This window comes from Pinus tabuliformis, chromosome 7, assembly GCF_031772625.1.
Source record: "Pinus tabuliformis cultivar Carrire ecotype Pingquan chromosome 7, CPIR1, whole genome shotgun sequence".
Classification (NCBI taxonomy): domain Eukaryota; kingdom Viridiplantae; phylum Streptophyta; class Pinopsida; order Pinales; family Pinaceae; genus Pinus; species Pinus tabuliformis.
This window is the reverse complement of record NC_142293.1, coordinates 48,390,523-48,407,835: the sequence shown is the minus strand read 5'-3', so window position 1 is coordinate 48,407,835 and position 17,313 is coordinate 48,390,523. Positions and strand designations below refer to the sequence as shown.

Sequence of the window (17,313 nt, the reverse complement as noted above, 5' to 3'; positions counted from 1 at the left end):
AAGAAGCTCTGACAGGACCAAGCACAGGACCCGTGCTATGCTACGCTATTTGTTAGGTGGCGGGAAAACATGTAATAGATAATAGCCATTTGCTGCAAAAATTTGTGCAGACCCCATAATAATTGTTATGTGATTTCCTCAAATCAGTGGGCCATGATGTGTGTCGCTTCCATAGTTATGAATTAATCATGGAAAGGATGCTTGCATATCAAATGAAAGTAGAAACGTGGCCTTCAGATCAGGCTTTTGGGGGACCACCCAGAGGATATCAAGGGCGCGAAGGAGGTCGAGGAGGAGGAGGACCTGGTAGAGGCCGGGGACAAGTCCTTTTCTATAATTGTGGAACACCAGGGCACTACGTACAAGAGCGTATGACTCAGACATGCCCGTCATGTCAATATTGGACTCAGTTCGACCATACATAGAATAATGCCCTATGTTGATAACTAAGATGCAGGAAAGGAAAGCGCAGCCTCAGCTGCCTACCCAGAACTTGCAGATGATGAGGGCTGAGCCCCGTGAAGAAGATCCAAATGTGAATATCGTGCTCAAAAGCGAAATAAAAACTGGTGATGATAAAGGAAAACAACCTGAGGAAAGTGAGTGGGTCCACAAGGCCCTAGGAAAGGAAGATGGCTTCGATTTGGAGCATGTGAAGGAAATGTTTATGGAGGTGAAGAAAAGCTTTGCCAAGGCCTCTACCTCAGGGAGTCAAGATAAACTATCAGAAACTACCTATAGAGATTGATCCTTCTGTACTCACCACGTTCTTAGAGACCTATTTCAGAAACTTGCACGACATAAACACTATAAAAGGGCTCCAGGAGTTGATAAATAAGTGTGTTGGTAAGGAAAATTCTCTTGATGGACACCACGTGGTCAGGATGATTGGTAGACACAAGATGAGAACTAGGCGTGAGATGAGGCTCACCGTGCAAATATGAGACTATGAGATGGACCATGTTATTTTGGACCTCGGATCTGATGTGAACATCTTGCCTAAGCAGACGTGGGAGAGGATGGGGAGACCTACACTACAATGGTCTCCGATTCAATTGAGGATGGTGAACCAACAGAAGATTATATCTATGGGATGATTACATGGAGTCATCGTAGATACAAAAGCTGTGAGCTCACTTGCTGATTTTGAAGTGATAGAAATTTTTGATGATAGCAAACCTTAACCCATGCTCCTTGGAATTGATTGGGATATTGACATGAATGGGGTCATGTATTCGAAGAATTGGAAAATGTCATTGAGAGGAAATCACTCTGCATTGTAGCAGAATTGGATCCTGCAGAAGGACCACACTACACTGAACAGGTCCGCGACTATGAGGATAGTGATGATGATTTGGATCAAATCTATAAAATTACAGTGGAAGACGAAGACTGGATTAACCCAATAGTTGATGGAAGGATTGCATGGGACTGTGAAAATTGTTGTACCTTAGACTCAAATGAATAATTGGAGCATTGGTAGAATAGATTGCATGAAGTATCTACGTAGCACTGCAACATGTGACTAAATTGTTGTGATGCGTGTCATCAGTGGTAAGAAATTTACCTTATTATGATGGTTTAACCGATGTAGATAAGTTTTTGGATTATTTTGAAAGAGAATTACTTGAGGATCATCGCTTTCAAGCGCTGGATCTGGCACTGCGTAGTACGCCTGAACGACGGTGGGTTACGCACAAAGACAATTTTGATAGATGTCACAATTATAGGATAATAATGAGGTTGCGATTTGGTCGCCCAAAAGTTCGGCTGACTTAGAAATATGATGGGAGGAATGATCCGTGCGATCATTTATCCAAATGGACTGAAGTTTATGGAATGGAGCTGCAGACAGAATGGGTGCACTTATTCTGTCGCACTCTAGATGTATTCCCTATGAATTGGTACCTGGAAACGGGGCTCTACCATGGCATTGTAGAGTGGGATATATTAAGGGAATGATTCCTAATGACCTTCGGTTTTGAAGAGGGGTTCAAAAGCATTGATGAAGTGTTGCAGGAGATTAAGGCTACAATCTTCAGAATACCACAGGACCCTTTAGAGCTAGTTCAGCTAGACTAGAGAACCCAACTACGCCATGCTTTGGAATGATATAATGTAATTGTTGAAGGGGAAGATGAGGATCCGTGAAATATTAATATTCCATAAGCATAAGGCCATTGCACAATTCAAGGTCCATAGATAGAGAACCTGGACATCACTGCACCATTAAATACTACGAAAGTGAACATTGGTACTAAAGCAAAGACGAAATTTGCAAATATAGGGGATTACTAGGATGATGCCAGAGTGGATAAAGCTATCAAGTTGCTCCACGAGTATCAGGATTTGCTTCCTACAAAATTTTCAGACCTGAAAGGTATCATAGGAGACTTGGGCATGATGAAGATTACCTTGAAGCTGGAAGCGAAGCCTATTAAGAAGAAGCCATACTGCCTTAATCCTAAATACACAAAAAAGGTCCATTTAGAGTTGGACAAGATGCTTGAAGAGCGCATTATTGAGCCTATGGACGAATCTAACTGGGTAAGTGTTGGCTTAAGGGGGCTTGACCCAGGTTCTAAGTTAATTAGCCAAACAAATCCCTGTACCACTATCCTTTTTGGCAACAGCCCGTGGAGCATGGACTGAGGTCTTACCAGAAGCAGTATGGGGGGATGCTAGAACCAAGTTTCCGCACCCTTGAGATGTCTGAGGGGTCGATTTAGTCCAACTATAAATACCTTCGCACATGTCACTTCACACACTATCCTGACCTACAAGGGCTTCGCGCTCTATTATAATCACCTTCGTGAAACCCTAACTAGGGGCTAAGGTGACTTCGCACTATCCTAGCAATGATCTACTCTACCTCGCTAAGTTACACCACATATTTGCTTATATTCTTATAACAGTTAGTTATCTTCACTTAAAGAGATACTTACTCTTTTATTCACTTTATCAACAGATTCATATAAGTTCATGCATCATATAAACATTAGAAATGAAATTTATATCTAATACATTCAATGCACAAAACAGGAAAAGGATACACAAAAATGATGTAAAGCTTCTCTTTATTACTTCTCCGATGGTTACAAACTCAACCTGCCCTGTGCACTCAGCTACAGGGGTCCACGAACTCAATTGTAGACTACTAGGCCTCTACGCACTCAGTTGCAGAGCCTTCTCCTTCTCTATGACCCTAAGCTCGACTCTACACTTAGATAAGAATCAATTCTTCATCATTAGATCTTACTTACTTCTCCTAACTTAACTTATTTACAACCTAGAGCCTCACTCTATTTATACAATCCCATGGTCCACGAACCATGGGTAGATCTCTAAAGTCAACATTACATTACAAAAATGAGGGGTGAACAACCCTATCACTCATTTACAATCTTCACGCTTCACACCTACAAAATGCGGAGTCTTTACATTGCATTTGGTCAAAATCTGGGCTTTAAGTCCCAAAACTTGCCTTAGGGGATCCCGCACCCAACAAGACCCCAACACAAACATTGTGACTCACCCTTGAGTCACTTTTTCAGTGTGCCGATCTTCACACGGAGACCTCCAAAATCTATCTGTACTACTACAAGATCAACAACGCACTGAGAAGTTGCCTATTGTATCTCCTGCACACGCTATTCATAGACTACTGTACTGGTTCCTTGTATCTTCTCCTTTATTCCCTACATCTTTTTATAGTTCCACACCGCCTTTTAGCTACCTGGAGTGCTAACACTATACTTTGGTGGGCTAGCTAGATAGCCAGGCCACCCGTGTATGGCTTCAATTGACTGGCATTCACTTTTCTTGAGAAAGGTTCTCCATTTAACTTTACCAACTACATTGCGCCTCCATCTGTGACTTCCTTAATAACATACAGTCCCAGCCAATGAGTTCTGAATTTTCCAGCAAATTTATCAAACTTACTATCATACAATAACACCAAATCGTTCACCTTGAAGGTTCACAACTTAATATGTCAATCGTGCCATGCCTTTTCGCGCTACTTTTGTACCTGTTGGTGAAAGCCAACTAGAAATCATTCTTCCTTGAGTTCCTCCAACTGCACGAGTATTTTCTCTAGGGATCTATGGTCCATCATACTTGTGAGCGCTGCTATGCGCAGATTAGGCATGATGTATTCCATTGGAATTATGGCTTCCACTCCCTAGACTAGCCGGAAAGGTGTCTGTCTCTTCAGTTTCTTGCATGACATCCTATAATCCCATAATAATGTAGGTATGTGCAGGTCCCAATCACTTTACTGTGCATTATATACCTTGTTTAGTGCTCAGCACATCTCGATAAATGCTTCCACGTGGATAACCTTCTCTGCACTCATTCTCTCCAAACCTTGTTGTTCCAACTTGAGGAACCATTCGTGCATTTTCCCTCCCAACACATGCTTATTGACTATATTTCCCAACGTGCAGTTCATGTGTATCCGCACAAGTTGTTTACCATATGCGTTTACCCACATGGACAGATGCGCATGCAGACCATCATGTCCATTGTATTTGATGAGCCCAAAAAATGGATAATTATATGGGCTCATTCAACCTCCTAATTTGACTTAATCCACCATTCTCATTATTTTATTGCATGTTTTTGGTTATATTTATGGTAATAGAGTGAATTGGGTTAGTCATTATGCCAACAAGTCTAATGTGTGCTTTGTGTAGCCTTTTTGGTCAAATTGGAAACAAAATTGAAGGTTTTAATGAGCACTTGGCAGCCAAATTCGTGGGAGAACAAGGGAGAGGATTTGTAGGAAGGTGTCCCCTTCATTTATGGGCCCTTACCTCGAATTCTCCTCCATCAGCTTGGAGTTCAAAGGCCACCAAATCAATTATCACAAGGGCAGCCAAGCAAGTCAAGTAGGACTGCTGTTAACTGCAAGTTTTGGGCAGTCAAGTCCCTAAAGTTTAGGAGGACTATTGGGGTCGTCAATTTGTATAAATAAGAGGGCTTAGGGCCTCATTTCAGTTATCCAGTAGTTAGTCATTTTTTTTTAATTTTGTAGTCATTTTGTAGTTTGATTTTTAGGCAGTGGATTAGCTTTGCTTTCAGCACATTTTCAAGTTCTCCTTGTGGATAGTTTTTGGAATGTAACATTTCTTTTGATCAATAAAGATGAATCCAGCTTTGCACCAGCTCTAAATCTCTCTTAGGAGGCTGTAGCTCTTGGGGTTGGGCCCATCTCAAGCGCCCAGTACCTCCTTTGTTTACTTTCATGTGTCTTTCCTGCATTCTTAGAATAAAATCTGCTATTTAGATTTAAATCTTGTTTTGTTATTTACGTTGTTTTTGATGAGTAAAATAGCTTTTCATGCTCAGATTTAGTTGATAAGTTGTTAACAGAGAAAGCTTCAAGAAAAGGGCCATCAAACATCTATGGTTTCACCTCTCCCTCAGTGGGATCAGGAGCTGTGACTAGGATGACTTAGCTGCCCACAAAAACACTGATTTTGCTTTGCCATTCAATCACTAGTGTTTGATTTTCATGTGTAGAATTTGGTTACAAGTTCAAACTTTCTTTTTCTTAGTTGCATGAGTTAAAATACATGGTTTCATTTCAGGTCACACTTCTATTCATTCGCTTTACTCGCAGCTAGCATATTAGGTCAATGTAACTAGGTCTTTGAATTTACAAGTCTTTGTTGGTTCAGATTGGAAAAACGACTTGCAAGGCACCTGTACCACTCCTTCATCTTCTTGTTCTCCATCAGCACCATCCACTCCACCCTCTATTTAGATTCCTTACCTCATGTTTGGCACATTTTCTCACATAACCCTAGTTTTTGTACATCATTGTTTCAACCTTCTTTGAGCCAACTTAGCTATTTACACCTCCTCACCACTCCATCGACCAGTCCCTGGGCCACTTCAGACCCCTATCCTACCTCCATATCCATTCATGCATCTTCCCTCACTCACCCATCCTCCAAAATCCAATTTTTAAACATCTTGTAGAAATTTCTGAACATCATGTAGAAATTCTCGAAACATCGTGTAGAACCCCTGCAGACTTCCTGTAGAAGCTCACGAATGAGGTTTCTTGATAGCCAAACTCTGTTAAACTCTCTGGAAGGGTGTTAGGGACCCCTTAGGCCCTCTCTGAACCTTCTCGACCTCTTCCAAGCATTTCCTCTCGCCAATCCACCTCTGCACAGTCAAAAACAGTTAAAATGTATGCATAATAATTGTGACAAGTTATTCAAAAATACAAAAGGATGTTTTTTTTAGGTAGAGGTAGTCTAGACACAGGTATTTTACCTTCATAGAAGTAATGGCATCCCTTCCAGTAGTTTGCGTTCTCTCCTTTTCATCAGTAGGACTAGCTGGTAGAATTAGGGTTTGCTAGGGTTTGCGTTACTTTTTGGCTTTCAATTTCTTTCCGCAAGTAGATTAGCTTCCTTTGAGTTAGCTTTCATCCATCAGTTAAAAAGCTTCTTCTAAGAGCTCATAGAAGTTGGCTTAAGCCCCTAGCGGACTTGTGCCAGCTGACCAAGTGACAACTGCGGCAAGAGCTAGTACTTGTGCATACAGCACCGTCGCTTCCAAGTTTGTTACGAACTACCGGGTTGATAAAAGTAAAGAAAGGAGTCCCAGGAGTTGCAGCATTATTGCTACAATACTGGAGCCCACCATCTTTTTGGCATCGTTGCCGGGGAAGCGTCAGAGTATTGGTGATTGTTGTTATTCTTCTATTTTCTACTACAACCTTCTGCTAAGTAGTTTATTTCATTTCCATTATGCAATTTCGTTTCTGCAAAAGTAGATTAGTATTTCCTGCTTTCATAGATTAGCATTTCAATTCTGCAATTTCATTTCTGCAAGAGTAGATTAGCATTTCAATTCCGCAAGCATAGACTAGCATTTCATTCCTGCAATTTCATTTGAGCAAAATAGATTAGTCCTTTCCTGCTTTCATTTCAATTCCGCATTTTCATTTTAGCAAGATAGTTAGTTGCAGTTCAATCTATTTCAGTTTTGCAGGTAGAAGTAGAAAAGAAGCAAAAATCAACCAAAAAGATTTCATTTCATGCCTTGTAAGAGTAGAGATAAGTTAGAAAAATGATTGCACAACACCCCCACTGCTTCACACAGCCAACATTCTCTCTTCTTCGATGGCTATGATTAAAGAACCTTAGGGGGACAGCAAGACATATTTGAAGAACCTCAAGGGAAGAAGAAGAAGAAACCATTCCACTGGAGTAAATGGCTACAAGAAGAAATGTTGGGAGCAGTGCCTTGTCCAAAAATGAATTTGAAAATCAGATGGAAGATTTCAAGAGTGATGTGAGGCAATTTCTTGCCATGCAATTGGATACCCTACGGATCCAAAGGAAGCAAGAGGAATCCAAGAGGGCTTTGGCCATTTTTTGTTCTAGGTGCACTAGAAAGCATCCTAGGAACGAATGTCCATTGTACTCCATAGAAGTGTGTTTTGTCTGTGAAGAATACCATCCTACAGATCAGTGCCCTTCCTTACCTAGAATCAAAACTGCATATCAGAGAGCCAAAGGAGCCACTGAATCACTCTATTATCTGAACCAAAGGAGGCCACATGGACCCATACCTTACCAGCAGGAAATGCAAGGGACATCCCAGACCTATTATGACCCCTATCAAGCCACTTTCATGCCTTCGTGGGGCCCCCCTGCTCATCCTTCCTAGTTCACACCTCCTCCTTGTTCCTTCACAGATCCATATTATGCCCAACTAGTTTCTCATTTATTTCACTCTTATGCTCAGCCACAGCCTTAGTGGAATGCACCTCATCAGGGGTGGAGGCCCCAGTACATCTCTCATCCCACTCATTTACCTCCACCACCTGCTCAACCACAACCCCATCCACATCCATCTCAAATATACACCCCGCTCAACTACCCATACCACCATTTCCAAACCCGCACATTCGAATAGCTCAACCCAATTGCAAAGCTGAGGCATAACATGTCCAAATGACTCCTCTTGAGCTCGATGATCTTCACCATAGCTTAGGAAGAGTATTGCAAAACAGAGAGTATATTGACAACATTGAAGGACCAAAGGCAAAAGAAGATTGAAAAGAGGAGATCAAAGCACCATGGGCTGCACTTGATGAACAGAACACATCAGGAGCAGAAATCAAGAAAGCTCCCTCATGGTTACCATCAAACCCTCCATGTAGTCAAGAGAAAAATCAGCACAAAGAGGAAGATGTGAAGGTCATGACAGAAGGTGACATGAAACATGATCCAGATTAGCAAAAGGACCAAGGATATCAAAGCTATACTGAAATATGGTTTCAGACGGTCACTAAGTTGCAGCGGTACTCTCTTCCTCAACTATGTTTGATCCCTTCAAAGTCAGATCATTTGGTCTCTGAAATCTGGATGCCTGTCAAAGAATGCATTTTGAGCCTTCACATAATCTTGCCTCTAATATCGATGTGCACATGGCTCCATTGGAAGTATTCTTATACTTGAAAATGTTTTTTTTTTCAAGTAGGGTAGGGTAGAAAAAAAAGAAAAAAATGAAAATAAGAGAAAAATAAAAATCTAAGGTGAAAACATCCTCGGAGGCACCTTAGATTTGCTCATTGAGTGAAAACCTCCATGAGGCAGTCAATGGGTTGGGAAAAAAGAGAAAAGAGAATAAGATCTCTGGGTGAAAACCTCCCTTGGAGGCGCCAAAGGCAGGAAATTAGGGTGAAAACCTCGATGAGCCGCCCTAGTTGTTTTTCAAAAAAAAAGAGAAAAAGAAGAAGAAAAATAAACCTAATTTGGATTGAATAATTGCAGGTTGCAGCAAGGACGTTTCAGGTCACGAGGATCACTCAAAACAAAGACAAAGGAATTTTTGTGCCTTCTACAGGAAGTTCTGTATTTCTATAGGAAACATCCTGTAGAACCTTCAGGCGACCCAGATTCGATTTTGGAAGGGAATCTAAAGCTTGGAATCTATTAGTTATGCCTACAAGCATCCATGTCTCCATTCCTCACCCTTCTCCATCATTTTTTCCACCTCATTGTGCTTCTTTTATGAAAACTGTGTTTTCTACAGGAAGTTTTGTGTCTTCTACAGGAAGCTTACAAAAAAGCCAAATTGATCTTTGAAGAAGACCCAAAGGCTGGGAATATGTCCATGAGGCCTGCAAGCATCCATGTTTCCATCCCTCACCCTTCTCCATCATTTTTTCCATGTCATTGTGCTTCTTTCCTCAAAATTGTGTTTTCTACAGGAAGTTCCTGTAGAAACTACAAGAAGTTAAAAATGGATTGAAAAAAAGTAGTTTGGCAAACATGTTAGCTTCCTCAAGGGTTCAGAAGTCCTCCTGCAATTTTCAAACTCCTCCTCCATCATCTCCATGCCTGCATCACAACCCAAGCTCATTCTTTTTCACCATGCAAAAACATGCAGAATGGTTTGAAGAAAAAATACATAGAACAGAATTTGTTTTTGCCCTAACTTGAGAACCATGCATCCATTTGAAAAAACTTTTTATGGGGAATTGTACAGGGGTGATGGCAACATGGCTGAGCAGTTTCAGCCAATTCTGGTGCATGATTTCCAAGAAATCAGCCTCCATCACCTTCATCCATTTTTTCATTTTCTCCATATCCGTGCATCCATTTCAAAACCTGTTTGATGGGGAGATGCATATGGGTGATAGTAACCCACCCAAGCAGTTTCAGCAAATTCTGATGCATGGTTTCCGAGAAATTGATCTCTGAAATCTTCAGCCATTTTCCATTTTTCTCTAAATCTGTGCATCCATTGATCGCAATTTTCCTGTGGGAGGTGCATCATGATGATAGGAACATGCTTAACAAGTTTCAGATCGATCCAATCTATTGTTCGTGAGCAATGGCGAAAACAAGTTTTGGTCCTGTGAAAATTCAGCAGTAGGAGCTTGAGGGTGCAGATCTGAACGTGGAAATGAACTCCTGCAGCTTAGATCTGGGTAGAGGATACTTGCACAACCAAAATAACCACACATTAGACAGAAAAGAGCTTATATCACAAAGGAGCCATCATGCAACCACCGAAACAGATGCGTGCAGTAGCAAAAAGCACCTCACAGCAGCCATTTGACTTCAGGTACGTGACTAAAACTCATTCCTATGATGGCATGAATGTAATTCGGAAATAGCATGAGCAATGAGATGGTTGGGATTAAAAAAATTGGTGGCCAACTAACTGGCCACCCTCATCTAGTTCAACAACGCTCGGTGGGTGAGTAAGACACGTGCGCTCAGCCATCTCAGGAGGAAATTGGGAAACAAGTAATGGTGGCTATTTGACCTTCAACATGATTGATGGAGTGATCACAGGTAGGAAATATGACGATTTGTGGCAGCACTTCTGTTTTCACGGCCAGCACATTTTTTTTCCACCTCACCACAAATCACGCAGCAACTAAAGAAGGATCGGCTGAAACTCACGAACTGCTATTCATCTGCACTTTCCACATCCTCAACTGAAGTGTGCACAATTGGTTAACCTATCGTTCTCCATTGATTTTTTTTACTTGTCCTTGAGATTTTTCTGCGTATCAGGCTCGCTCAGAGGTGCAGGGGCACTCTACATGTGTTTCTACAGGAATACATCCTACAAAGAAGTATAGCAAAGCCTTTCAAAGTAGAAAATCCCGATTTTTTCTTCATCAAATTTGGAGCCTGAAGAGAGATATGTAGCACAAGGGAAGAAGATTTTGCAGCCTCATCATTTATTAGATGGACTAACAGAGGTATTGGGAGAGAATGATGAACTTCAAACGCTCAAAGATGGGCTATTTGGAGATGTGTTAAGGTCCACACAGGGGGCCATCATTCTTCCACCATGGATTGTTCTTGCAGTACGACCAAGGCCCGGTGTGTGGGATTATGTCGATGTCAATGTTGATGAACTTGTTTTTGAACAACTTTCTGTGGCTGAATATTTGGAATTCAAGGAGCACCTTGGGGATGAAAGTGTCAAGGATAAATATGCATTGGAGCTAGACCTTAAGCCCTTCAATGAATCTTTTCCTCGCCCAACACGGCCACCTTCAATTGGTAGTGGAGTTCAATTTCTCAATCAGTATTTGTACTCAAGATTATTCCATGATAGAGAAAGCATGCAGCCCTTGCTGGGTTTCCTTCGAGCACACAGCTACAGAGGCCAAAAGCTGATGTTGAATGAGAGAATACAAAGTTTGTCCAAGCTACGCTCAGTCTTGGTAAAGGCAGAGGAACATCTTAAAAAGTTCCCCAAGAATACACCATATACAGAGTTTGAATACAAATTACAAGAAATGGGATTGGAAAAAGGATGGGGAGACAATGCAGAACATGTCTTGGATATGATTAATTTGCTCTTGGAGACTCTGCAGGCCCCTGATCCATCAACTTTAGAAACATTTCTAAGAAGGATTCCTATGGTCTTTAATGTTGTGATTCTTTCACCTCAGGGTTATTTTAGCCAAGCAAATGTTTTACGAATGTCGGATACTGGTGGACAGGTTGTGTATATACTTGATCAAGTTCGTGCATTGGAGAATGAAATGTTGCTGAGAATGAAACATCAAGGGTTGGACATCAAACCTGAAATTATTGTGGTGACTCGACTGATTCCTGAGGCCTATGGTACAACATGCAATCAACGAATTGAGAGAATTGGTGGAACACAACATTCAAGGATACTCTGGGTACCCTTTAGAACAGAAAAAGGAGTTCTGCAAAAATGGGGTTCTTGATTTGATGTGTGGCCTTACTTGGAAAGATTTTCAAAGGATGTATTAAATGAAGTAATGGCAAAGATAAAAGGTCAGCTTGATCTGATTATTGGCAATTACAGTGATGGAAATTTAGTTGCATCTCTGATTTCACATAGGAAAAGAAGGAAGAAACAGAGAGGAAAAAAAAACAAGTTTAATCCATGGAAATTGTTGCAGGTTGCAGGAACACAATGCGAAAAGGGGGCCTCCCAACACAAGCAGAAGCGTCCCTACCAAGTTCCCAGGCATCCTCACATCCATCCCCTCCATGAACACTCATTTTTTTTAGGGTTCAGACATAATCTAGTCATGATTCAACCTTCTACATGAAGCTACAGGACTTTCTACAGGAAGTTCTGTATTTCTACCAGAAACATCCTGTAGAGCCTTTGGGCAGGCTAGAATCGATTATGGAGAGGGATTTGAAGCTTGAATTCTATTGAGGAGGCATGTAACCACTCTTTTCTTCCATCCTCCACTGGTTTCATCTCCTTTCACCACCATTGCCTCCATCTGATTGAATATACTTGCACAATCATACCAAATCTGAGAATTCTCTAGGAAAAGGAGCAGGCAGTGGGAAGAAGCAGAGAGAGAAGCATGATTTCATGACCGAGAAGAGGACATCACTTCAGAAGCTTAGCATGACAGGGAGGCCACCAGGGCCGTCAAAGATGAGGAGATAGATTGCTTGCTGAGAGGATGAGCAACACTTTCAGTGGGGGGTGATGATGAGCCCCAAAAATGGATAATTATATGGGCTCATTCAACCTCCTAATTTGACTTAATCCACCATTCTCATTATTTTATTGCATTTTTTTTATTATATTTATGGTAATAGAGTGAATTGGGTTAGTCATTATGCCAACAAGTCTAATGTGTGCTTTGTTGTTATAGACATTTTTGTGCCTCGCAGCATGGAGCATGAAATGTCAATAATTAAAGGGATCCTCAGTCCCTAAACATGTTGTTCTTACCCCTAGAGGAACAAGGTCAGCAAACCACAGCATTTCCTATCAGTTCTCCACCTGAAAACACTCAAAAACAGGCTATTTTTGGATCATGTCAGCTGCTCCACTGAGCATCTACGCTGAATGTCAACTGCTCCTCCTTGTACCTGCGCTGAAAGTCAAAACCAATGAAGGCTACCTACGCTGGGCGAGATTGGCCAAGTGGCACAGTCATTCTGCAAGGTGTCAACTGCCCAGGAAGCTTCCAAACTGACACTTGGTTCAAGGAATTCGCCCTATGATGAGTAAGAGGTACTTGATCTCCATGTGGAAGCAAGGATCTCCAAGTGGACTCAAGAACTGAAGTTTAACTGAAGAGGGAAAGGACACAAGGCAGCTTTAGGTCAGTCTCAAGCTGACTCATCCTTTCTCCAAATCTCCTATATATAGAGCTCTTCTATGAGGTCTAGAGAGGGCTGGAATTTTGTGCAAAGCAAGGAAGTGTTGTTGGTTTACAGTTAGAGCTATTGGGTGATTGCTTTTATAGAGGGGAAGAGGAGATTTCTTGCTGCTGGGGAGGTGCTGCTGGATTGGAGCCATTTATGGTTGTAACCTTCTCAGAACCTTTTTCTTCTATCAATAAAGCTTTGATGTTCTCCTATATACTTGTATTGCAATGATGTATTGTTTTTATCTGTATATTTGATTCATTCTAATCCATGCATCAGTTATGAGTACATGTTTCTTGTAGTTTCCCTCTCTTGTTTTTGCAGGATCTTTGTGTAGCTGGGCCGGCAAAGGGAGCAAGGAGCTAGGAACAAGAGACAAAGAGAGAAGACAGGATCGACAAAAGCGAAAGACATCGGTTGGTCAATCTTTTCTTCCTTCTCTGTACTTTCATAAAGGAAAAATATCAAAGCTTTACTTTCAGTTGTTGCTAAGGAACTATCACCCTTAGAGTAGGGATAGGGTCATTCTGAGTCGGATACTTTTCCCCACAACAAACTGGCGACTCCGCTGGGGAAACCTAGTATCTTATTGGTTTATTGTGTTTCTTGCTATTCATCTCATAAACAAGGAGAGCACCAAATCGAACTGCAATTGAGACCTTCAATTGCAAAGTAGAGGGCAGCTGCTCTGGCTCAGTTTCTGAGCAAGTTTATGATTTGAAGAGCTGATCCACAAGGACTCTTGTGCTCTTTGTGATAGCTTTTCATCCTCTTGATCATCCCTTATCTTGTACTTGACCTATAGCTTTTTATTTCAGCAAAAACAGTGAATTTTTGAGCTTTTTATGACCCGGAAACCCTTGTAAACGCAACTCTCGTGTCTCAGTGCAGGCTGCCCAAAGGCAGTCTGCATTTCAGCGCAGGTACTCCCTTCGGGAACTGCGCTGAGAGTCAGTTTGACAGACCAAAGCCTGCGCTGGACCAGTTAGCCAGTGTCTTGCTGAGGTTTCCTACTGAGTCTTGGCCCTGTTTTCACCGTTGTTTTGCTGCTGATTGCTTGTCATTTGTACTTGCTGTAAATCAACTTTCCTTGACATTATTCCGCCTCAGTTGTGTGATGAAACTGTGATTGTTCTTTCAGTATATCTTGTTTCAGTTACAGTTTCCCATTGTGAAAAGCAAACCAGTATAGCTGTGGCCTCTTAGATCTTGAACTGTAAAAGTGTCGTCGTGATCTTAAGAGTTAGTTTTATTACTGTTCATGGCTGTTTGTGTTTGTTTGTTTTTCATTTTGTGGTTTGAATCTATACATTTCCAGTGTCTAAACAAGTCGATCTTAAGGTGTCTTTTGATTTTGGACAAGCTTGTTTACTTTCGCTTGAAATTAGATTCAAAGTTATACAACAGTTTCCTTTTTGTCTTACATCAACATTAAGGATAAAGAAAAGAAATATCTGCATTGTGCATGTGCATTATTGACAGTTTGCATGTTGATTTAGGAAAAAGTGCATTTAGTGTGTGTTCTATGATCTGTGTGAAAAGTTGATGTCTTTCTTTTCCCTCAGTAGATTAAGGTTTTCAAAGTTGAAAGATTGAAAAGTTTTGCTTCTCATCTTAGATTGCATTTAGGAAGTTGTATATATACATCTTGTGGTGATCCTTAAAGGAAAACTGCTAAGCAAGATCAACATTAAAATGAATTGAATTTACATAACAACACATTGAAACATAACACAAACACATAGAGGTCTAAGCTAGAGACGTGTTCCGGCGTCGTTAAACGTGATATCTTAGCGTTGAGTGGTTGGGTGATTCCTCCACGGTGAAGCGATAAGTATCAATACGGACTTGTGCTCCCGCGTACCGTCGAGTATATTGGGAGACCCCTATAGGAATAAAGCCTTTATCCTTAGGAAGCCGTGTCGGCCACCCTACTGATCGCGATGCAGTGAACACAGCATTCACGAAGATCGACCACCCGTACCGTAAAACGTATTCTGTGGTTTCGCGAAAGGTTTGGCACACCCTCTGCCTAGATCTCCAGAGCAGTTTCTTTTGGCCTTTTTCAAACTCTATAACTGAAAAAGTCCAACCGAGCATTTGTCACTTTGGGCTCGTTAATACATCGAAGGCGACTAGAGTCATCTTTAGCTTTTTCTCGACTCTTAAAACATGAAAAAGCAAAGTTGTGTCTAATAAAGCGTCGTTATAAAATTCATTTTAAACGGAACATAATCACCTCTCATTCCCGCGTTGATCTGTAAGTTGAGAACATGGAACGCCCCAACCAAGGAAGTCCACAAGATGGAAGTCCTAGTCCCTTCTCCTCTTGGGGAGAAGTTGGTGCGCCCCATATGGCCACATTGTCGCTTCCAGGACTGACAATAGGCCTGCCAGTTTGGCTGTTCTCGACCAATGTAGTTCAGGCCACCATGGTTCCTGATCAATCGAGTCAACTATTAGATCAGTCTAGAGCTGCCCACCAGCCTTCTACTTCTGATAACTCTTCCTCCAATCCTTCATCTTCGCAAGGTAGAGCCGGCAAAAGTCAGCCTCCCAAGGAGAAGAAGGAGAAGAAGAAGAAGGAGCCTAAGGTGACTGGGGGCAAGCAAAAGGCATCTGACAAAAATCCACACACTGCACAGACCGGGCCTAAATCGCCATGTGTCATATGTAGAGGAGACCATTTCCACAGAGATTGTCCCTGTATTCCCCGGATACTAAGGGACTGGTCCCCTCGTCTACACAATTCGGGGGCATCAACCTCTGACAATCAGGTTGATTGCTTTCCGTCAACCAGCGAAAGTGAAGGATCAAGACAAAAAGGGGGAGTAAGATTCCCCTGTAAGTTGTGTAAAGGAAGTCATGCCATCCACCGTTGTCCCTTCTTAGACGAAGCGAAGAGAGTTTTGGAAGATCGTCCGGTTTCACCGGTAAAACTTCCTCCTGGATACAAAAAACTCGTGCCAAGTCCTTCGTTGGTTGAAAATACAGCTGGCCCGCTCAAGTGGTCGGCTGAAGCGTCAGTCACTGAAAATGAACCTACTGAATCCAGACCGGACGAAAGTCCAAAGGTCGATACGGCAGTTGACCCGGTTCTACCTTCAGAAGTTTCATCTTCAAATGACACCGTCGCCGAAGAGTCATCTTCATGCGACACCCTCACTGAAGAGAATAAGGATGACACCATCCAGGTTCTTTTCATTAGCACCGACTCTGATGAGCGTCAGGGCAACGCGCCCATTCCTTTATCGCAGGAAGGAACATCATCAGGGTCATACCCGGCCGTATATTCGGTCCCACCACCAAGCAACCTGGTTGTATCCTTTGATTGGAATCAACTAGGCAGACCCCGGTTACCAGCCAGTATACCATTCAGAATCATTGTCCAGATCTATAGAATGATTATGGCTGGTACTATCATTGATGAAGGGGCGTCTGTGAGTATCCTTTCCTCTGTTGCTTGGAAAGCACTGGGTTCCCCGGCGCTTTTACCTGAGTTAAGAAATCTCTCAGGTTTTGATAAAGGATCCAGTCGACCATTAGGGATCCTCCCCAATGTGCCTGTTACATTGAAACGGAAGACCGTTAATATGAACGTGATGGTCGTCCAAGGACCCTTGGATTATAACCTACTCCTTGGACGTGACTATATTTATTGCATGGGAGCGATAGTCTCCTCACTCTTTAGAGTAATGTGTTTTCCACACGAAGGAAGGATGGTCAAGCTCGTAGACCAACTTTCATTTCCGGGATCTCGCATCGCAAATAGTCAAATACCAATCCTAAATGGTCTGTTCACTCAAGATATGCCTCCACCCCCAGTCCTCCTTCCCGATGAGTGCGAGTGATTCAGAAAGAAAGACTGGAACCCAGGGGGCATGCACCCTGGTCTGCTTCGGGCAGAAGAAACCCTGGGTATAAGGTAGAATTTCCGCAGAAGAATATGACTAGTCCGTACCCCGTCCGTGGATGGAAGAGGGGTTGTTCTGGAATAATATTCTTTTGTTAAAGTTATGTGTTTGGCAAAAGAGTCATTCACCTTTGTCTAAAGAAGTGGGCAATGCCCAAGTAGGAATTCCCTTATTGCAACAAGCAGTAACCATCTTTGGGGAAAAGCAAGCCTCACCCATTAAAACAAATGTTTTGAAGG

General features: G+C 42.0%; 1 protein-coding gene across 1 annotated transcript; it reads left to right on the top strand.

Moving 5' to 3' along the window:
• The first annotated feature begins 2,403 nt into the window (after positions 1-2,403).
• Positions 2,404-11,740, top strand: LOC149245159 (sucrose synthase 2-like). The gene is made up of 3 exons (XM_089437314.1): positions 2,404-2,547; positions 10,826-11,224; positions 11,378-11,740. Exons 1-3 carry the CDS (start codon positions 2,404-2,406, stop codon positions 11,738-11,740), a joined length of 906 nt encoding a protein of 301 aa, XP_089293440.1.
• The last annotated feature ends 5,573 nt before the right edge of the window (positions 11,741-17,313 follow it).

Coding starts and splice junctions, on each gene's coding strand:
- LOC149245159 (XM_089437314.1), top strand. CDS start 2,404: ATGAAGATTACCTTGAAGCTGGAAGCGAAGCCTATTAAGAAGAAGCCA. Junction 2,548..10,825: donor CTATGGACGAATCTAACTGG/GTAAGTGTTGGC, acceptor AGGTCCACACAG/GGGGCCATCATTCTTCCACC. Junction 11,225..11,377: donor CCAAGCTACGCTCAGTCTTG/GTAAAGGCAGAG, acceptor GAGACTCTGCAG/GCCCCTGATCCATCAACTTT.